Below are 22,625 nucleotides of genomic sequence, written 5' to 3'. Positions count from 1 at the left end.
TTAGTGTGCCACTAACGTGCTGTTTATTTGCAGAGGAGGAAGAGGACACTGCTTCGGTGAAGATGGCAGAGCAAGGCAAGGGGAGTCAAGACAGTACTCACCACCCCTCAGGTAGCCCTGGCAATGCTTATTTTTGCTTTGTTCTCATCAGTTCCTAACTCTCTGAAGATGCTGCACAGCTCCAGAAGAAGTTGACTTCTTTGGCCTGTCTGTCTTATGGCTGATAAGCTGCTTAGTCCCATTTAGGATGCATGAAAACCACTTGAGAAGGATTTATAAAGTAAGCCAATTTATACAAGGTATTCCTTCCTGAATTACTTTGTAATGACTCAATTAGCTTTCATTTCTGCACAAAGGAGATTTAGTTGCATAAATTAGCTTATCATCATTGAGGAAGTGTCACTGCTAAAGGACAGTTTATAGATACAACATGCAGTTGCTGTCAAACCTATAAGAATGTAATATAGACATCTGTGTATACTTTGTGCTTGAGCAGAACAGACTTCTGCCATTCAGAGACTAACAGGGGACAACAAGTTGCCCAGGGGACTGGCAATGTAGACATCTCTGAAAAGGTCAACTTGACACAGGCTCTGACAATCGACCCACAGCTCTGTCTTCTTTGATAAAAATCAGATAAACTTAAGACCGCTAATTGATCTGCAGCCTGTTTAAATGTTGGCCATGCATATCTTCATTGCATATGATTAACACAGAAAGCAAATGAATTGGGTAAGAAATGCCAGAGTCCAGTGACAGCAGCTAAAAAATTAGAAAAGGACACTGGTTGCCTAGAAGACTGGGAAGGATACTCTCTGCCTCATCCTTTTTCTCCTGGCACCCGGCCCCAAGTACTAATTATGACTGAGATTGGAAAAGAACTGTGCAGATGATGTACAAAGTCACACAATATGGACAGCTTTTCTTGCTTGTTGTTATTTCCAAGCAGCACAAGATAAACTGTCCGTAGTGCAACCGTGAGGTTAGTTTTGATAAACCAGCAATTATTTCACAGGGCAGGAAGAGATGGGCTGCCTTCTTATCAGGACTTTACACCTCTTCATGGCCACACGTCAGCTGGGGCGAGGTCTGCCCTGTCCCCCCCTGGGTCCTGTAAAGAGCTGGAGCTAGGGTCACCTTCCCCTCTCTGATAGGTCCATACATCACTCTTTTGAGCTGTCAGAAGCAGGGCGGACAAGCAGCGCATGTTCAGGAAGTAGCTTTCCCGAGGCCATCCTACTGTGACATAGGGGAAGGAAATGGAGGCCTGCTTCTGGGCCTGGACAGGAAGGCAGGAGCAGGTTGCTGCAGAAGGTTTGGGATTGCTTTCTTTTTAGAAAGGAAACAAGAACAAAGTCATCGTATGTTAACACTCTTGCCCTGTAAAACCCACTGTGAAACATGGCAGCAAGTGAAGTCCAGACTTTGTAGTAAATTTGGTGTTTATATTTTTAAGTTATATATCACAGCTTCTGCCAAAGGCACGCAGGTTGCTGTTTTCAATTTCTGTGCAGGTGTAGAGAGTAGACACACATAGTAGACAGACCTCCCACAGATACAAGTGCACATGCCTCCAGTGTTTGCCTTTGAGGGTGGGGGAAAGTAGTTTTCTCAAAGGACTTTTCCTGCCGTAGCCACAGGGCACTGCACCATCTCTTACTGCTCGTAACACGGAGTCCCATCAAGCCACAGCCCAATGCCTTTGCACAGTGATGACCTTTGCCCATCCCTGTGCCATCAGTGACTCGATGCTTGCCACCCACGGCACTTGCTGTCTTGCTCAGCATCACATGATGTGAACCTCTATCTAATCTTACTTAAGAATTTTATGTATTTTTTACATTGATTAATTTGACAAAAAAAATAATAATTTTCCAATGTAAACTATAAAGCTGAATCCATCTTGTCTCCCACCAGTTGCTTCACATTTATTCATCTTGTACAGATCATACATATAGAAATAGGTATATAGATGGTCCCAATTGATTTTTTTAACACTATAAAAATATTCTTCCCTTTCTTAAACACCTCCCAAGCTGTTGTCCCCCAGGGAGAGGGTCCCATTGTTGTCATCATGCTGCATTCATTGTTGTCATGTCTTTTATAATCTTGCCTTTGTAGAATATCTGTTTTTCCATGTTTAATTTGAACTTTGGTAACAATTCTGTTAGTTTTGTCAAGTATCTATTTTAGTAACTTTTTTAAAGCACATTGTCTAAATTTTTCAAAGGCTAGCTAACTTATTTTTTAATTTTTATCCTCTTTTAAAAATAACTCATGCCAGGCTGGAGAGATGGCTCAGAGGTTAAGAGCACTGTCTGTTCTTCTAACGGCCCTGGCTTCAATTCCCAGCAACCACATGGTGGCTCACAACCATCTATAATGAGATCTGGTGTCCTCTTCTTGCCTGCAAATGCAGGCAGAACACTGTATGAATAATAAATAAATAAATCTTTGAAAAAATATTCCTTAAAAAACAACTCCTGCCCTTCAGGTCAGCACACATGGTAAGGTAAACTTTTGTGTGTAATTTTCAAAATGATGATTGTGGTGTTGAAAGAAAGATGTTGATCTACAAGGTAAAGACAGCTAAACCATATTAACTGTGATTCTGAATGTTCCGTGTTATTTTAAAAAATGCCTGTCTTGGGGCCAAGGATGTTTCTCAGCAGGAAAGCATGTCCGAGGCTGTCCATTTGGCCCCCAGCACCACAAGGCAAAGCAAAAACATGTCACATGGATTCTCTTCCAGGGCTTAGGTAAAGAGTGCTAATTTTTGTGAGCCTTCTGTGCTTTCAAAGCTGTATTTCTGCATGACTTGTGTCTGTGTGTGTTTAGACCCACTTACAGTGTAGAGATAAACGACAGGAGCTTCCTACTTTCCACAAAGAAGATCACTCCTAATTTTTAATGTCCAGCATGCTTTCCTGAGAAGGCAGCTACGACACGCACTGCTGGCCTTTTCCTCACTGGCGATGCTTCCTCTTCACACCTAGAACATCAGTCATGCGCACACATGTCTGATTGACCCACGCCGATTGATTGTTCTTCAGCAGTACTCACATATGGGACGCAGAACGGAGGTAGTTTTTTGCACACCGTCATCATCGAGAGTGTAGGACACACAGTTGAAAATGCGTCTTTCCCCAGCGTTGCCACACCCTGGCTCTGTGGCTTTCTTGCAGTGGTGAGGATTAATGAAATGCTCCCAGCGCAGGTCTAGGGAGAGCTGCATCTTGTGCGTGGCAGGGTGTCTCCCCTTGCCTGCTCCTGTAACTCTCATCAGTGTTAATAGGAGTTTCTCCAAGTGTGTCCTGGGAAGAGAAGCACCAAAGTGATAAGAATGTCTGTTTAGAAATCACCGTATACTTTTCTTTCTATCTTTTCTTCTCTGCTCCTACTTAAAAAAGAAAAAAAGAAAAGAAAATCTATTAAATGAGTGTTGTGAGAGGGTCTGAAGAGGGAAGAAGGGCTTGGGCACTGGGATCCCACAGCTAGGCCAAAAACTCTGACCCTGTTAGTTTTTAGTTCAGCTTTCTTCCACATCCTTGGCTCAAGCCTAAGGCCTGAGCAACACAGGGAACATGTCTGGACCCCTACTGGGAAAACAAGCTATTTAGACCTTCTGCCTCTTGACTGTAACTGTCTGGTGGGCCTCACATGTGAAATGATGTCATCCCCTCTGCTCCAGTTCCTTGACTTTCAAGCTGACACTGACAGACTGCATGGGGTGCAGCATTTGACCCATTTAGCACTTGATTTAATGTGACAGGAATGTTTCAACTTCTAAATCTCCATTTGTCTAAATAAGTGGTTTTTAAAGGAAATCAGTCACTTTATTATTAAGTGATTTTTTTTTTCTTAAAAAAAAAATTGACAATGTTTGACGCTATCTGGCCAGCTGGAGTGCCCTCTAGTGTCCACTTACAGAATTTATTTAATACAGGCCTGGGGCCTGGGTTGGGGTGATTAGGGTGGCCACAAGCATGGTTACCAACTGGCTGGATTCTGGGGCTTGCACACGGCCCCACTGGTGTCCCTGCTTTGAGCACTTTGAGCCCAAGTGTCTGACAGCCAATTGTCTGTCTTTTCCTGCCTTCTCATCCTCCCCACCCACCCTGTCGTGCTGCTCCCATTGTCCCTGTCTCTGTTTCAGTCTTTAAAAATAAAAATTAACATGGGGTTCTGTTACGTTGTATTTTCTAGTCCTTGCTTATTTTTTCACAAATATAACTGAAAAGGCACGTACTATAAATACTTAGATTCCATGTTTCTCAGATCGCCTTTAAAAAAAAAATGTTAAAAACATTAAGGAGAATTTAGACTCTTCTCATAAATTAATACTTTGTGAAGACCAACACTGTGCCAACTGTACCAGTGTGACGAGTTGTGTTGAGATTGCCAAGAAGCCTGTTGTTTGAAAGCCATCTAACAAAACTAAGATGACAACCCTAGTCGAGCACAAGTCTCCACATTATCCCCTCAGACCAAAGATGACACCCCAGCAATGGAGGTTGCCAGCACGTAAGCGCTGCCTGGCGAGTGCATCCACGGACATCTTACGTCTCAGTGATATTACTTGCATTCTTTTTTCCTTAACTCATCAAAACTCAATTATCATGAAATTAAAAACAGGAAGCAGCTCTCTGTAACAAAAGCATCCAGTGTACTTCAGTGTGTGCTGTGTTTTAGGGACGCCACACTGTGTGAGTGACAAAGCAGTGATTGCCGGTTACTGTGGCATCGCAGAGCGGAGAGCACGGAACAATCAGTCAGTTAATGGTGTGTGTGGCAGCCTGAGCACACCACAGCCGTTGTGCTGGTGCCCGAAGAAGGATGAGCCTCTAACTGCAATGTATGTTACATGTTTATTCCGACTAGCGTCCTAGACCCAACTGACAAAAATCTGTATTGGCAATCTCAGCGTTGCAAAGACAGGGTAGAGACAGCTTTGAGAGACTTTAGGTACAAATGCCTTAGGTTTGTGTCTTAAAGTCTACTACTAAGATTACTATTCCTGCTATCATCTGTTGCAAACTCGGTGAGATGGTTGCTTCAAGTCTGTCTGTCCTGTCCCTTCGATATTGCTGGTTATACAGAAAGGGCAGTTTTTCTTCAGAACACACAACAAGGGAGCTTAGGACTCTTCATACAACAAGCAGAAGCACTTGGTTGTTGTGATGAGGATGACATTGCTGCAGGGTTTAGATTAAGGATGGAAATGGAGGTGGGCACAAAAAAACAAACCTTTTAAAAATGATCTTCACGAGCATGCTCAGAGGTAGGCTTTTTTGACTTCCTTGGCAGTCTAGGATGGTCCTTTAATTTCTGTTGGTTCAAGCCGTAATTCCAACTTTCTCTTTCTTTTTCCTAGGAGATAAAAGCACTGATTATGCTAATTTTTACCAGGGCTTGTGGGATTGTACTGGAGATCTTTCCGACGAGTTGTCCTTTAAGCGTGGTGATGTGATTTACATTCTCAGCAAGGTAAGAAAGCACCCCCAAAATGACAGCTGTCAAGGGGAAATCAGTTCTTCTGCATTTGAATTTACAACGTGAGGGAAAAATGCCAATTGGAATTCTTTTAGGCCCTTGTTAACAATTGGAAGTTTGCAATAATTAATGATTTTGTCAAGTGAAATATAATCAGAATTTAGACACAATCAGATAACAGGATCCAACTTAGCAGAGTGTTTACCCTCTCACCAGCCCTTGGCGGGCGTCCACCTGCTCCTTCTCCAGAAACAATATACGTATGTGAAAGTTAACATTGTATGGTATTAGGTTATTAGCTATGTTTTTCTTGCTTCTTCCTTCTTATTCTTCTGTGTGCTTATTCTGAGTTTGCCTGCCATTCTCCACTGGAAACATTGTGTTTATGCAAGAAGTTTTTCATCTTGTGTAAACACATTGGGTGTTCCAACAACTTAAAGGCAATGCTTCTCTATTCAGACGGGTTGAGGTAATTTTTTAAAGTTTAACACACTGTATTTGTAAGTACGATGGCAGAGTATGTTGCCACAAACTCATCCTTATATACAGGATGATTGTATTATATACATCACCTCTGCTGTCTATGATACTGAGCTGTAGAACCTGTCAGCTCTAAAAATCAGGTCATACTTCTGAGGCTGTATATGAACTCTCTCAATTTTCATTTTTAAAAAAAATGTCTTACTATACTATAGGAAATTTTTTAAAAGTCTACTTTTTGAGACTGTCTTAGCACCAAATGATAAATAGAGATGATTGAAATACAAGCAGGGAAATGTTAAATAGGTCATAAGGCTAATACTTTAGTGTGATGATCTGAGAAATATTTGGGATATTTCAGAGGGATAATATGATCTATTAGATATAAAGGGAATTTGGAAATAAGGTCACATGTCAGATTTTAACATTGGATGGCTGGTACAAAAATCTTGACCCAGCTGCTCATAAAATCTTAATGTGGGCATCTTAATGAAGATAGTTTGTTCTTGGCTCTACAAATACGGGACATGGGTCAAGAAAGTGTGGACGCAGCACGTGAGCTGTATTGTCTTGACTCAGACTACTTATTTTCCATCTCTTCTGCTTAATTCCACACTATAGTAAAGCATCCACAGTACCAGGACACATTCTAGGCACCAGGAATGCTAAGGGAATAATATATAAGCACTTGGACATTAATGGGAGATGAATATTTAGTAATAACTTAATACAGGTAGCTGTGATCACAGCTTGTTGAGATGGCCAAAGCCAAGACTCCTCACACACGTCTCCTGCTCATTGGTGTGGTGTTGTTCAGTTCTTGGAAGCCATGGGCAAGTGACCAGCCCTATTGCAACCAGATGCCACTACCAGGATCGCACCCACAGCCTTTCTCATGCTACTCCGTGCTGTGGGCTGAGCTACCTCCTTAGCCATGCTCCTACCCATCTTTTCCCCATCTGTCTCAGGCTGGTCCTGAACTCCAGTCAGCTTCCCAGTGGCAGGATCTCAGGTGTTGTCTGTGGTGTCCTACTCCACATGACAGCTTTTGGTTAAGTCTGTTAATAAACATTTAATTGTCCAGAGTTCAAACAGCACCTTTTAAAGTTAATTATTTAATAGAAATAACACTGCTTGGCCCAGTTTTTATCAGGAAACATTCCTGAAATTTCTCCCAAATTTACCAAGCTCACTTTTTTGGTTTTTCAAGACAGGGCTGTGTAGCCTTGGCTGTCTTGGACTTGCTTTGTAGACCAGGCTGGTCTTGAACTCACAGAGATCCACCTGCCTCTGATTCCCTAAGTTCTGGGATCAAAGGCGTGTGCCACCACCGTGTGCTGGCTCAGGTTCTTTAACCAATTTGGCTGCAAGTATATAAAATTAAAAGGTTGATTAACTTCTATTTGATAGTTCAGATTCTAGGGATAAATGGCATAGCCGTGTGTATTCCTTTTGCACATATGGAGCTTGTAAAGCCCACATTCTTAAGGCCTGCTTCATGAGACAGCTTGGCTGCTGTAAAGCCTAGGCAGGAGACACTCCCCCGCCCCCAGGGCAAAGTGGCATGGGCTGGTCTCACTTCTACCATTTTCTGTTCATGTGAAATTGAAAGTGTAGTCCTAGTATGCGCTGTGCTTCCAGGACAATGAGGATAGCAGTTCGGGTCTCTGAAACCTGTTTTGTAAAAGACTAATTTATGTATAAAGCTTGATCTGAGAACCTGGGTTAGAGGTGGCCCAGCTCACGGGCGGCTTTCACTTCTGTCTAAGCATCTCAAATGCTGGGTGAGAACTGGCCTCCTCTTTCAAACCTTTGCAAGGCTTGACGGTCCAACATCGCAGTCAGTCCTCTGGGTGCCATCCTTCCAGACGTGGCATTTTAGCTGGGGCTCATTTTGGTTTTTGAGCAAAGAGCCAAGAAGGATGAACTTAGCCACCACCTCTCACCCGCTGAGTGGTTAGTGCTCAGAGTCAGCAGCTGTGAGCCTCAGAGAGCGAAGTAGGGAGCACAGCCGCCAGCCCCCCCCCCCCAACCTGGGGCCTCCACCCAGCAGACTTGACTGGGCTGTCTGCCTGCGTGTGAAGACCTTTCTACCTTGCATTGGGCAGGTTCAGAAAGGAACTCTGGACAGTCTCTCAGGATTGCTATAAGCACAGTTTTGCCCAAACTGGCAAACACAGACCTTAGTTAATACCACGACTGTGTTTAATCTCCAAAGTTAAAATAATAAACTGAGAACTTGATATTTTCAGAAGAAAGTAATGAATTTCTAGATCAGGGTAGGACCAGTGTTGGATACTTCTGGGATAAGCAGCTGGCTCAGTGGGGAAAAGTGCCTGCATTTCCCGACAACCAGAGTTCCACCCCTGAGGCCCACGCACTGGAAAGAAAGAACTGGCTTCAGAAACTTGTACACACATGTTAAATAAACCCAAAATTGATTCTTTAAAAGTAAAAGCAGTATAAAAATAACTAGTATCTCATATGCCTAGAAATTTATTTAGTTTTAGAGTATTGTCTCCATCTTTGTGGTGACAGCCTGGAATTTTTATCATTTTAATTTTTTCACACCATCTAGTGGCTCAGAGCGAGTGGTGCAGGTAATTGCAGCTAGTGTGCACAATCAAAATGGTGTCACTAATTCAGCTTCAAATCTAGCTACGCCTCATGACTTTCCCATCTCATGTCAAGGAAGTATTAGCATTAATCATGAAAAACTTTGTTCATCATTTTGAATTAAGTGTGGAAACTGTATACACAGAGGAATGTATTTTAAGGAATCTAGCACAATATTTGTGGAGACATAGAAAGTGAATACTTCGTAAGAAATCGATGTCATGACTTTTAATAAATGAAACTGTTCAAAAGGTTGTCAGAAATGTAGCTTAGTCTTAGAAATGTACTTTTAGACTATTTTCATTATGTATCTTTATGGAAATATAGCTTCATTTAAAACTTTCCCTTTCTTCCTTCCACTCTCTCATCCTCCCTTCCTTCCTTCCTTTTTCATGGAAGCTGTGATGGCACGTCAGCTGTGCTCAGCACCAGGCCGACTTACTTAGGTTAAGCGTCTATCTTCACCATCACCACCACCCCCTTTTCTTGTCTTCAGTGAAAATCAGATGCTGCAATAAAGAAAAGCAGGCAGACACCCTGCCCTTCCCCCTTTCCCTTTTTAACATTTTCCAATTAGCAGCTGTCATGTGACCCTCTGGCTGAGCTAGCCCCTCCTTCAAGTGTAAGGCGTTTTTAGTGTCCCACTTTGAAGCTCACTAACCAGAAATCTCAGCACTGTTTGCTTTAAATGGAGACAGTACCTCCGTGCCTTATCATTCTCTACATATGAACTTGATGCTTATATGGAGATTTAGAAATCTTTTTCTCCTACAAAAAAAAAAACAGCATATTTTCAGGGACAGATGAAAGTATAATTTGTGATTTTTATGCTGTTTTGATGGTAAGTTAACTCTGAAATACACAGCATGATCTCAGATTTTTTTTTAAGAGAGGAAAGGCCATACTATAAGTAGAAAAGTCTTTTAATCTTTACTTTCTGTTGTTTGACAGAATTCAGTTCTTTAGAGAGTCATGCTAAACATTTTTACTATTTGCATCTCAATTCTGTTTGTTTTTTTTTTGTTTTGTTTTGTTTTTTCTTTTTTCAAACCATGGACGTAATCTGGTAGCTAATGGTGTTTTCCTAGAAACACGCCTGTGCAACATTCTAATTTCATCATTGGGTTCCAGGGCACAGAGCAGCAGCAGTGACTCTTGTGCCCAGTTTCCTCTTTGGTCCTGCTGGCCTGCCTCCCTCTTTTGGATTTCCATCCTCTGGCTGTTTATCTTTCAGTCTGTACTTGTTGGTACATTGCTAACCACATTATCATTCTTGCTTTTCAAGCATTAAAAATTATTTTTAGAGCGTAACAGACAAGCTATCCTTCAGCAGGAAAGAGGCGTGCTGCTTAAGACTCTAGAATATTTTCTTTCATCAGAGGCACACATGAGTTTAGCTTTGCAGCCTTTAAAAATATTTTTTTTATTAAGACCAAAACGGGAAATGTAGACGAGACAATGGGCGTGAGTGTTCAATAAAACACTTTGAGTTTTAGGCAGCAATTTCTGCGTGTTTGGTTGATACTCCCCCAGTGCTTGGTAAATTGTGACTGTCATTGACCATTTACTTCTTGTGGGAATACAAAGGTTTGCTGAGTATGGCTTTGGGGGCTTCAAGCCTATAAAATCAATCAATCAAAAGTGTCACTGGCAGAGAAAAAGACATTGGTTTTTCTATTTGTTTGGGTTTTTTATTTGTTTGTTTGTTTGTTTTAATACATAGGCCTCCCAGTTTCTCATTTGTGGTCATATGGCTCAGGAAAGCACAAATAGCATGGCCAACCACTGGACAGAGCAGCTCAAGGGGACAACCACTGCTGACACTGAGTGAGGCCTTGGAGTGCCATTGGATTCTGTGGCCTTTGGGGAAGGAAGAGTGTTTTTTCGTGTGGTTGTGTTTGTTTGACCTGACAGTGTTTGCTTCTGTGCTGTTTCTCAGGGTGCCCTCCCCCATAACCTGCATCCTCCTCCATGCTGGCCTCTCAGACAGTGGGAGCGCTCTGTTGACATGTTCCAGGCTCACTCACAAAACTCTTCTTGCTTTGCAAACAACATTCTCACGTATTTTCCTATTTCCTCTCCCATAAGATGGAGGCAGCCTTCCCTTCTGGGACAAGGCTGCCAGAGGAAAGGGAATGGGGGTTTGGAGGCCACCAGTGGCCTAGCCCTTGCAGTGACGTGAAAGCGGGTGAGCAAAAAGACAGTGTCAGATGTCCCTGCGAGCCACCGCACATGGAAGGGGTTGCCTTGGGAGGTGGCCTGGTGACAGGGTCTACAGGAGTTTAATTCTGTGTCGAATAACCAAAAGTTTGCTAGAAGGAAACCAGAATCATAAAGAAAAGCATCACATTGTGTGTGCATGTGTGTGTGTGTGTGTGTGTGTGTGTGGTGTGTGTGTGTGCTTATCTTAAATTGAACAGTCTGTGATCTCTTGTGTGTCCTCCTCTCTCTCTCTCTCTCTCTCTCTCTCTCTCTCTCTCTCTCTCTCCAACAACTACTTGCTGAATACTTTTGTGCAGAGCACTAGTCAGAGACAGATTCAGAGACTCTTTGAGTGGCTTCCCTTCCAGGATCCTGAGCTGGGTGCCAGAGACCACAAGCCTGAGAAACAGAAAGTGCTAATAAAACAGTCCTCTAGGCTGCGATTGTGCAAAGCAGAGGAAGGGAAGGCAGAGAGATGAGCTAACACTGGAGGGACTTAGAAAGGGTTCTAGGAAACCGAAACTCAAACTAGACCTTCACTTTGTTCATTCATAAGTATTTAAGTGTTTGCTTGTCTTTTGTATGTTAGACATAAACTCTTGTGCCCTGATAGGCAGAAGGAAAACAAACCAACCTTTCCAACCCAGTTTTCCCCCTCGTATGCCACAGTTGCTATTTCTCTCCTGTGCCTTGGGTGTTAGCCTCACCTGAAAAACAGACATTTTTCTCTTAATGTCTTCACCCAGGCCCTGTATTACTCATCATCCCATCTGGTTTTTCTACATAAAATTGCAGTAGAATTCTGTGCTTCTCTGTGTTCTTCTCATACTCAGTATTCAGTGTTTGCATTACTTGCTTCTCTCTCCTCACTCCCTCTCCCCTTGTCTCTCTTCCCCGTGCTTTTCTACTTCCCTGCTCCCTCTTTTGGCTTCCTTTATCGAACTCCCTGATGTAAATACCATGGCTTAAAGAAACAAAACAAACAAACAGTATGATGGAATCACAAAGTTAGGGAACTTTAGTGCAAGTGAAGAAATTAAGGCTCAACATGATTGGAGAAAACCAAATAAAGATCAAGGATGGAAGAGTTACACCTCGGAGGCTTCCCAAGGTGATGGCATTTCTGTAGTCAAACTTGTATCTTGAGTCTGAGCCCCCCTGGCAACCAAACTCAAAACAGAAGAGCTAGGGAGCTGAAATTCCTTTCACACAAAAATGAGAGCTTTGACTTTGCCCAGCACTGGCTGCTTTGAAAGGCTACATTTCCACGGGGATATCTAGCATCTACAGGGACCATTGAGCCTCAGCAACTTTTTCTACTAAGTACCAACTAGACTGTGGGAGAGGGCAGGCCAGTGACCTCAGGAATCACTATATATATATAATTTTAACTAAAAGCCAGGTGGGTGGCACACACCTGTAATCCCAGCGCTCAGGAGGGCTGAGGCAGGCGGATCTCTGTGAATTCGAAGCCAGCATGGTCTACAGAGCGATTCCAGGACAACCAAGTATACACAGAGAAACCCTGTCTCAGGAAACAAAAACAAAAAAAAATAAGGTCTTCTACAAAGACCCAAGTGTATAATAATGATATTCAGTGATTTATATGGACTACAAAATCGGATTATTGTAGTCTCAGTGAGGAATAGAAGGGTATCAAGGTAGAAAGGAGCTTGGAGATTTCCCAGAGGTACCTGCTCCGTTTACCATCAAGCTGGGAAGAAGAAAGGAGATGAGCCCAAGAAGATGGGGAGGAGCTGAAGACCCCCAAAGGTGCTTCCTGGCCCACGGTTGCTGCTCCTCCCTCAGATGCTTCCCCAGAGGCCACAGCACCCTGTGCAGGCTCTACGCTGACCTTGCCAGTGCTTAACCCTATTCAACTTACTTCTTCAGAGAAATGGAGTTAGGTAGTCCTGGTTCCAAAGGAGACAGATACCTTCTGAAGATCAGGTGGAAGCTATGTGGACAAAGCGTCTCATTGGATGCTTTGGGAAACACCAGCCAGCAGTCTGCCACAGGCAGAAGCCACATGCTTCAGACTGTCCAAGCTCATTGTATGCATGGATCAGGACAAGTGTTTGAAAGATGATTTTAGATCAATATATATGAAGAAAAATGCATTCCTATTAGAAATTAAATATCTTTTAAAGGTTAGGCACTAATGTGAACATGGATCTGTGATATTATCCAGTGTCTAACTGAGCATCTGTTACATATCCAGTATCATGGGGCATGGAGCAAGTTTACTCCAACCTCAGCAAGTTTGTTCATTGCCATTTGAAGGAATAAAACTGAGGCATGTGAAATCCACTGAGGAATAAAAGTTCAGCTCGAAGTGAGACATGCTAGTTTAGGTCAGATAAGTCAGCACAAAAGATCGTGATAACTGAGAGATTGTGTCTCTGGCACTGGGCAGGATCTGGCTGTAGGAGGGGACCTCCTGGGAAGGGGGCTCCGTGAGTACAGACAGGCATGGGTGTAGTAGCAGGCAGGACCAAGCAGATTGGAGAAGTGGTAGGCAAACGTTGCAGAGAGGGAACCAGCTAAGCAGACGAAGCTGTAGTTACTGCCGTGAGGAGGAGCTCTTGAGCAGCAGTGTGCACCGAAGCAGATAGTTCGGGAAGATCAGAGGGTCAGAGGTACCAGTGCAGCCATTCTCAGTGAGGTGGTAAAGGCCAGCACTGGAGTAGTGGCAGTGACGGCTGGTCCAGGTGGAGAAGGCGGGCCCCAGAGCAGTGGTGGAGATGTGGACGACAGGTGACAAACCCCGACACTCCAGCCCTCTCTCCTAAGCTTCAGTCAGTCTCTCCTTGCCCAACAAGTCAATGAAGCATCAGGCAAAATGGCCATGTTTACTCCACAGCATTGTATCTACTGACTGTAAAAGCTTGAATTTGCCACGTCAGATCTGAGATGTAAACTAAAATTTGCCAGGAGAATTAAATTCTTACTCCATGCTTTCTTACTTGTCCATATTTCTCCTGTTGTTAAGTATAGTGGACAATTCGAAAAGAAAGGGAAGTCTGTGAATTGGAGGAACTCAGTCACACTGAGTAGTAACTGATAAACCAGGGTGCTGGATCCCACAGCTGTTTGGAGCTCAGTGCAGCTTTGGAAGGCACTCCCCGGGAGTGTTATTCCAGTATCACCGTGGGGATCACACCCATCTCCTCTTTCAGCAGCTCAGGAAACTAGCAGGGAGGTTAGATGGGGACAGTAGGGCAGCGTGGCTGTCCAGGCCTTGTGTTGCTAAGGGAACCATTGACAGGATGAGAAGGGAAGGATTTGTACAAGTTCCTTAACACACATGAGATAATCTTGCAGAAAGTATTTATATATTCAAAACATTAACTTAGTTTTCATACTGCTACTGTTAGGAGCAATTACCATAGTCAATCCATGGAATATAAAGGTTAAATCCACTGCTTCTTAATATTCCACAGATGAAATTGCTTTCATTTCACAAAGGCATGGCTGGCATGTTTTAAAGCATGGGTGTATGTTCAGACAAGGACACAGAAACTGCCCAGCATTTGAAGCACCTGTTGCCAGACATATCAGTAAGTGACTGAAGGTGGCCCATCCCTAGACCCTGGCAGAATTTGTTCATTAGTTTGCAGAAAATGGATTAATGTACTCAGGAAAGAAGGACCGGACCGGGCACAGGGAAGGATTTAACTGAATGTAGGAATCTTATCCAGCAGAGAGGAAGGCTGAGTTAGCGAGCAGGTGTGAGCATGTGTTTACTATCATGTTAGACAAAGTGTGTTTCTCTTTATCAAAATGGGTCCTTTTCCCAGCTTCACTGACCACTCACTTTAATTCACCCCAGTAAATATTAACTGTAAACAAGGAAGATGGCTTCAGTGGTTTGGCAGTTGTGATGTGGCAGCCGGGCTCCGAGTGCTCACTGCTGTCTTGCCGTTATTTCCTGCCTTGTCGGGGGAATCTGACTTTGGTTTTTGCCTCTTTGACTGCTGCGTTACATTTTGCCTGGAAGCCATCCATTTCGCAGATAGCGAATTCCTTCTGAGTGCTATTTTTATACCGTAAGCAACACTACACCTCTGGATCTTGATAGCGTTACCGAGGGAGGAGAAAGCAGCTTTGTGTTAGTAATTACCCAACATTGTCAGAAGCTGACTGCAGGCCCCTTCCTAGTGATAACAGAATAACCGCATAATGTAGCTCTATAGTGCATGATTAATAGAAAATAATTACACGTCCTACAAAGGGATGCAATATTTCTTATAAATTGACTAAAATGGTTTCCTGTAGATTAAAGGACTCTTCATTATTTTATCAGCCCTCCTGAGGTACAGTCGCTTGCCTGTGTTAGCATTTCAGTTGATGGTAAGAGCTGAATAGGGTGAAGGATACCAGATGGCAGAGCTCGTACCTGAGCTCTTGAGTGCAGTCGGATGACGGGCTGCTTCCTAACCTGTCAGGGTTTAGATGGCGGTCTGGTTTACCCCTACCACCACCTTTTTATCCCTTTTTTTCCCTATTACTACATTTTGCGGGGTGTTTTTAAAATGATCCATCTGTGACTTTCTAGAACAATGCTGTAATTACTAGGTGCCTTTTAAGACAACACAGTATTTACTGATGGCATTATGTCTAACCATTAAGTAATCTATTGTTCGTAATCACATATGTTTGGGACAGAGATGCTGATTTTCTTCTTTGGAAGGAAACCTTGTGTGATGTTGAATCTTGAGACTGAAGTTTAGAAAACTGTTATGGTCCAAGGAGCGTTTTCATCCCAATTTCTGGGCTGCAGATGGTTTAATTGGGATTCATGTTGCTCGGGAGGCTCGTGGAGAGGACGGCGGAGAGGAAAGGGGTGCTCCTGTTTGCAGTTGTCGGCGTACTCTGATGGCTGCAGTGCACAGCTGTAAATCTGCCTCCTACATTTTTATCTTGCTTTATTTTATCTTGTCTCTTAATTTCACACAGGAGTATGAGATGGAATTATTTATAAGCATAAAGCAAGAAACATTCTGATTTTTATTCTTACCATTTTCTGAATAAGATCTGATATTTTAGAGCATTTTCACGAGGTGTGTCCATCATACATTTTTGGTTGTTTTAAATTAGTGAGGCACTCAGGATTACCATAATGTAACATTTTTCTTTCTCCCTGGGATGTTCCGTGCAGGGAGGGTTTATGGCTGAGGAAGCTTGCCTACTGTCTGCTCCTGTGCTGTCTAGTTAATTACCACACATAGCACCAGACTTCTCCCAGGGTCTCTCATTTGCCCTTGGCGGATAAGATCTTAACTTGAGGGTTTATGCTTGTTTTAGGAGTAATAATAGATCCTTGGCTGACAGTACAGATGATAACCAAAGTAGACAGTTGTAAAGTTCTGTGAACTTTCTGGCTTGTACTTTGAATCTGACATTGCCTCCCAGGCCAAGCACAATCCCTTGGCAGCAGGTTTGGGGCAGTGGTCTGCCCTCCCACTGGGTGTTTTCTGTGTCTCCTATTGGCAGGCTAGACCCTTTACTCTTCCAATGTAATCATTTTGGAAAAAAAAAAAATTGAAGGCTGGTATTGGGTAAGAACTTTCACACCCAGAGTTACCCTATTAATTGCTATCTCTCAGTGAAGATCTTTGATCTGTAGAAGTTTACATGTTTGTTAAACATTAGGCTCCAATTGTATTCATTGTCCTAAAAACTGGAAAGGGCAGTTTTATTAGGTGCCTCCTAGAGCACAATGATTGCTAGTCGAGCTTTCAGTGAATTGATGTTTCCTTTTGACACGTGCGCCCCGTGCAGAGTACACCCATCATTGTTGAGTTCTGGACTGAGTGTTCTCATCGCGTAGACAGCTTTGTCCACTAAGTCACACTGTCGATGAACTTTTAAACTTAACACTGTTAGTCCACGCCTCGTGAGCCAGTGCTAGACACTTACCAGGACCAAAAATACAGGGTTTTAGCCTTTTGCTCCCATTCCCTTCCCCTTTGTTCTTCGAATAAGCCTAATTCTGCTACTGCCCACCACTTTAAAAGCAGCCATAGATTTTATCCTTTAATTTATAGGTAGACTGTCTGTCAATACATACATGCTAATGTTGCTACATTTGTATTGAAGAATAGCATAATTTTCCTTGTGATGGTCAATAGCATAGAAATCAATACGAATGTTAAGGCTGCATGTCTATCAACCCTCCCTTCTTCACATATAACTCAATGTGCATATGCACATTTATCTATGACTCAGATGTTGGAAAATCATAACCTATTGAATTACTTTGGGGATTGATTTTAAAAATTTATCTTATATGAAAAATTAAATTTGGGTCTTAATGCTGGTAGAGAGTATTGCTTTTGGAAGATATTATTCTTGAAACTTGTAATTCATTTTACTTGTTTGTATCTCACTAAACATAAATAAATTTGAGATAAAAATACATTAGTCAATCTGGCAGACATATGAGGCCGGTTAAGGAGGGTTCACGGTGCCTAAAGCAATGGTATGTCTGTCAGTGGGGAATGAAGGAGAGTAGGGCCGGGTTTGTTTATCTCGTATTGTAAAGTGCAGAGCGCCTCATCAGTCACTCTGTTCACAGATTAATATTTTGCCTTTCTAACTAGAGAGACTTTTTCCTATTGATCTTCCACTCTGCAAGCAAACCCAACACCTTTACATTCCTCCCAGGCTTAGGCAGTCCAGAATCAGTAGAGAACAGTAAAAAACGTTGGGGTATTGTCTTCAAGGAATCCATTTGTGAATTATTTTATATTAATCTTTGTGAATTTTTAGCTTTAATATTTTTCTTATTCTCCACTTTATCAGCTTAAAGTATTAGATTTTCGTGAGAAGAGGTGCACCCCTGAACTCTAAACCACTGAAGCTGAATTCCGAATTCCGAGTTTGCTGTGGTGCCCTTCCACTCCCACAAGTGACCCCCACCCTTACCAGATAACAAGTTTCCTGAAGGCGTTTGTAGCTCCTCTGGTTCCCAGCTTCGGCAGGCACACAAGGCTGTGCTGCCTAGAGAGAATGGGAGGCCCAGAGCTGGCTTCTGCTGCTCTCGTTTTTCCATGTTCTTCCACAAGTGACTGCTTCTGCATTCTCTGCATTCCGCCCAATAATGAACAAGTTTTGCATTGCACAGTAATTTAAACACTTGCCAACAGCGGCAGCAGGAGACCTACTTTGGGTTTTTTGTTTTTTTGTTTTTTTGTTTTTTTGTTTTTTTTGGTGTTTGTTTGTTGGGGTTTTGTTGTTGGGTTTGGTTGGTTGGTTTGTCCAGAAGTAAAAAAAAAAAGAAAAAACGTTACCATTTGCAGTTCCAGCATCTGTAACTTTATAAAAAAACATTTCTAAAAAGTTGCATACAAACATCATTGTGCGCCCACCAACCTAAAGGTTAATACTGCATATTGTTTTCAATTAGGAATACAATAGATATGGCTGGTGGGTAGGAGAAATGAAGGGAGCCATTGGCTTGGTGCCTAAAGCCTACGTAATGGAGATGTATGATATTTGAGAGTCTGGGTAAGTACATTTTAATCCAATATCCTGTAATAGCTCTTATGTTCTTGGTTGCTTCCTTCTGAGTCTTTGCCTCTTTAAGTCTTTGTAGTTTTCTGATAACATAAGTACGGTGCCCCAAATCTGTTTGTGTTTCTGTTTTATTTTGTTTTGCTTCAGCTTTAATTTTTAAAAATAACTTCAAAGAATTTACTTTGGAAGTGAACAGATTATTTAAGAAAGTTCCTTTGATAATAACCAGCTGTGTTCTCAAACCTCCTCCTAGTATCTGGTAAAATGGCACTTTTGTGGCCTTTCTGAGGAAATGAACTGAAAACTGTTGAGCAAAACATTCATTTTTGTTTAACTAAAAAAAAAAAAAAAAAGTTAGTTTTGTTTTGTTTTTTTCTAAGCAGGAAAGAAAAATCAACATTTCTACTGAAGAAAAAAAAAATGCAACTTTTCCTTTGGTGAAGTCTTCTGTCGGTCTGCAAGCGCTTTGGCTTTGGAACCCCGAGAGCCTGAAGGGGGCTCAAAGCTGCCTCGTGTGGGTTGAGCATTCCTGTCTCAGCTGTTATTCTGTGTCGTCACTCATTACTCCTGTTGTCAGGTTACTTGAGCAGAAATCAGTTAACGTCAGACACGAGCAGTAGATATAAGACCTGTTGCTGTCTTGCAAACAATAATTAGTTTTCATTTACCCATTTAGTTTATGTGGAAAAATTCATTGTGATTATGTGTGAGTCTTAGTCACTTAAGTTGCCGGTGGAGGCTGCTGTTTCTCTTAGTCATTGGGCATAAGCTATTTTTAGAGTGCTGCATATAATTTCATAGACTTTGTAAATTTCAAGTCAATATTAAAGACCTTTTAAAAGCTGTGTGGATAACTTAGCTTAGTATTTTATCCCTCACAGAGTAATGACGTTTCGTTAAAGAAGTTGTACAGATTCACGCATGTACTTGCTGTTAACTGACAAAGGGAAACATGAAGCATTCCAAGCAGAGGAAGGTGGCAGTGAGCTGGCACTTGGTACACAGTACAAGCCGGAGCTCGGTCTGCGCAAACCTATTTTGATGATGGTCTTGCCACTGTTTTCTAATACAATTTTATTTACATTTAAAGAAGTCACAGGTTCATAAAAATCCCCAGTTACCACTAATGCAGCGGTGGAAAGCAGCTTCGGTGTGTCTGAGGGCATCCAGATGCTCTCCTACCTTGCTGCCCATCATTGCTGTGCTCTTGTAGTCCCTGCCAAAAAGCACTCCTGAGCAAGTCTCCTGTGTTTTTAAAAGAAAAGAAAGACTCAGAATGGTAACAGTTGCCAGCAGTGAGTGGAAGGGTAGGTTGACCTGGGCCCTCATACTATCTGTTGCTGTGTGGGTAAGGTTTGTAGAATCCTATCAGCTCCCTTTCATATATAGTTAAAATCAGGGTATTTTTAATTATTTCTGGAGAGGCCAGGATAGCCTTACTCTGTACCAAATGCACTAATGACTAGATATTTTGGAGTAAATGTAATCTACTATTGAATTATTCTTTACCAAGTCCTAACTTTTGCCTAACTTTCTAGATAGTAATGCAAATGGCTGATAAGATTTTTAAATCGACACTATGTAAAACTCTATTTAGAAGTTATAGTAAAGAGTGTGTATTTTACTGTTACCCTATAAATGTTGCAACTGCTCATTTTCCAAAGTAAAAGAGAAAAATCTTAACTTTAGGGGTTGTGAGTAAACTCAGGTTTATCTGTGTAGACATAGTCCAAAGTTTTCAGAAATCACATTTTTCCAATTACCCTTCTCCTATTAGAGTGTCATCTAAATAGGTGGAAATCATCTTGGAAAAAGTTAAGACAGGCAGAAATGAGTTCAGTGGGCTGGCTTTCAAAGACTATGCGGTTGAGAAGCAAAAGCCTAGGCTATGATTACATGTTTTGTGCCTTTAACTTACGTGGCCAGCAGATGGCAGCAGCTTGTCATTTGCACATGGCACCACTAGGGAGCCCCTCCCCCATTCGGGCCGGCTGAGAAGAGGATAGGAAATTTCTGACTCCTTTTCCCGTTAATCCAGGAGAGGGAGTCCTTTGCCAGCTGATGGCCAACATTTCCAGCAAGGAAGCTGGGCGCTGCTTCTGTCCAGCACCTCTGGCCTTTGTTCTTTTTAAAACTTGAATATACATGGAAGATAAAAGATTGGAACCAAAGGCCTTTAAAATTGGGAGAGATGAGAAAAATTGCTGTTTCTTGCACTTCGTGGATGCTTTCTGTTCTGTTGATGAACTCGTTTTTGTGCTGTGAGGAAGTTTCTCTCTACCCTTGACACTTCATCACATTCTCTTCAAGATCATAATAACATCATTAATGTGAATTTAAACAACGCGGCTTGTTAGAAAATATGCTAATTGTTATGTTCTCATTATGTTTGCTTAGCTTTTATTTGTTTTTCTATGAACAGTTAGAGAGCTAATTTTTGAAAGGTGATTGTAAGTCATATTTTATATGGCATTTTGCTTGATCGTTTGCTCTGTACTGAATTTGTACTCTGTTGCCATTAGATCTTACAATAATGTTCCACTCTGCAAATTTTTAAGGTTCAAATAAAGTTTAATTGTTTGCAAACTGTTATGATGCTAATAATTCAACAGCCTGCTGTGTTACTAATGAAATTACTTTGTTATGATTAATTTGGAAAATAGTGTGTTGATTGTAGTAATTAAGCACAACAAGGTGAAGTAAATGATTCTAATGCCATCTGGCCTCCAAACTGAATGAAGAAATGAAATAGGGCTGTCATCTGAATTTATTCAAAGAAGTAAGCATCATACAAATGACTTTCATTGCTATAGGGTTTACGCTTAACCACAGCTCACTCCATTCTGGTTTTACCACTTTTCAGCATATGACATGTCTTTTATGAAAAATAGTGTTGGTTGGTCCAGCAGTTGTTCTGAATACTTGGCTTTAAACTGATTATTTTAATTGTAGTTTAATTACAGATAATTACGTACAGTATACAGGATCATAGGGGGAAATCACTTCTCAGCCATCTGTAGGTAAAATAGATACATGTGGGTCTTTTTATTTTCTGTCAGGGTGCAAACACTTTGGACCTAGCCCCTCACCGGTAGCATGGCTCCCTTTCGGTTGTCGTTGAAGTGTTCGTGCACAAGGCTCTACTGCAGTTTCCATCTCACTGGCTCTGCCACCATCTAGGGTTGTGATTGGCAATGGCACTAAGCTACACACTGCAGATCCGGATTTAGCGTTGAGTCCCTAGACAGAAACTGACCTGAATACACCACACCGTAGTTTAAAAGCCGGAGCCTGCTCCGCGGTGCCGAGGGAGGCACTGTGGGAATGTGTAGGTCAGCACAGTGCCTCCAAACAGCAAGCCAGGACCCTGCTGCTGTTTCAGAAGAGGCGCCTCTCCTGAGTTCAGTACATCTGGTAATATTCAGAAGCAGAGCGCATACATGGCAGAGAAGAAATGAGGTAAGACATGATCAAGCCTTGGAAAGCTTGATCCTCTAGCTGCGCTCAGAGGTTGGAGGGGCAAATAGCTACATATCATAAAAATGTTTGTCAGTCACAGCTCAGTCTGTCAAATACAGAAAAACAAATCTTGTCTTCTTTATCTCTTACCATTTTAACCTATATTCAGATACATAGCAGTTTGTCCACTAGTTGAGAAAGCTCATGTTATCGTGTACCTCCAGCCAGAATATCTGGTAGAATCCTTCTGAGCTGAGCTAAATAACTACAGAGTGGTGTGGTGGCCTTTCACTAATGCTGTGTTGGAGGAGCCCTTCCTTGTTTTTACTGGTGGATTCTACTCATGCTGCTTAGATACAACCTTCAGATGTGGTGCAGCCTGGCGCAGGGCATAGGGTATGTGTCTGATTAATGCCTGTGGGCTGCTTTGATACCCACAATAGATCAAGACCAAGATCTAAGGGGAGGGGGAAATCTTGCCACCTCCGTACCCAGAAAAACAAACAAACAAACAAACACATAATTCTTCTACAGCTCCTTTCCAAGTCCTTTTCACCGGGGCTTTGTTGCAGTTAGCGGACTACAACATAAGTACTGGGTTTGTCAGTAGCTGAGGATAATGAGAGTGTAGATGACTACACAGTTGAGCTATGGCAACCATGTTTTCGTCGTTTGTTCAGGGTCGTGTGTCTTTTTCAGATGAGAGGTGCGGGCGGCCCAAAGAGCTTGGAGCAGACACTTAGCTCCCCTTTCCAGACCATCCCAAGTCACCAGTGCCTTCATTCCCCTTCGGCGGCATCTGAAGACCCTGTCCCTACCCTGCACCTTGGAAACAAACCTTGTAGATTTTCACC

General features: G+C 42.3%; 1 protein-coding gene across 2 annotated transcripts in view; it reads left to right on the top strand.

Moving 5' to 3' along the window:
• The window catches only part of Skap2 (src kinase associated phosphoprotein 2), a 155,048-nt gene extending 134,146 nt beyond the window's left edge, over positions 1 to 20,902 (top strand). The window contains exons 10-13 of one of the 2 annotated variants that reach the window (XM_055611896.1): positions 34 to 111; positions 5,375 to 5,487; positions 18,203 to 18,303; positions 18,696 to 20,902. In XM_055611896.1, the coding sequence (XP_055467871.1) occupies positions 34 to 111; positions 5,375 to 5,487; positions 18,203 to 18,295 (284 nt within the window). In that variant the 3' untranslated portion in view covers positions 18,296 to 18,303; positions 18,696 to 20,902. Of the gene's footprint in view, positions 1 to 33; positions 112 to 5,374; positions 5,488 to 18,202; positions 18,304 to 18,692 lie in introns of both variants that reach the window. The other variant, XM_055611898.1, reaches the window with a different exon arrangement.
• Positions 20,903 to 22,625: the final 1,723 nt, after the last annotated feature.

This window comes from Psammomys obesus, unplaced genomic scaffold (genome assembly GCF_907164565.1).
Source record: "Psammomys obesus unplaced genomic scaffold, mPsaObe1.curated_primary_1811, whole genome shotgun sequence".
NCBI lineage: Eukaryota > Metazoa > Chordata > Mammalia > Rodentia > Muridae > Psammomys > Psammomys obesus.
Note: the sequence above shows the minus strand (reverse complement) of the source record. Positions and strands in the feature narration are given on the sequence as shown.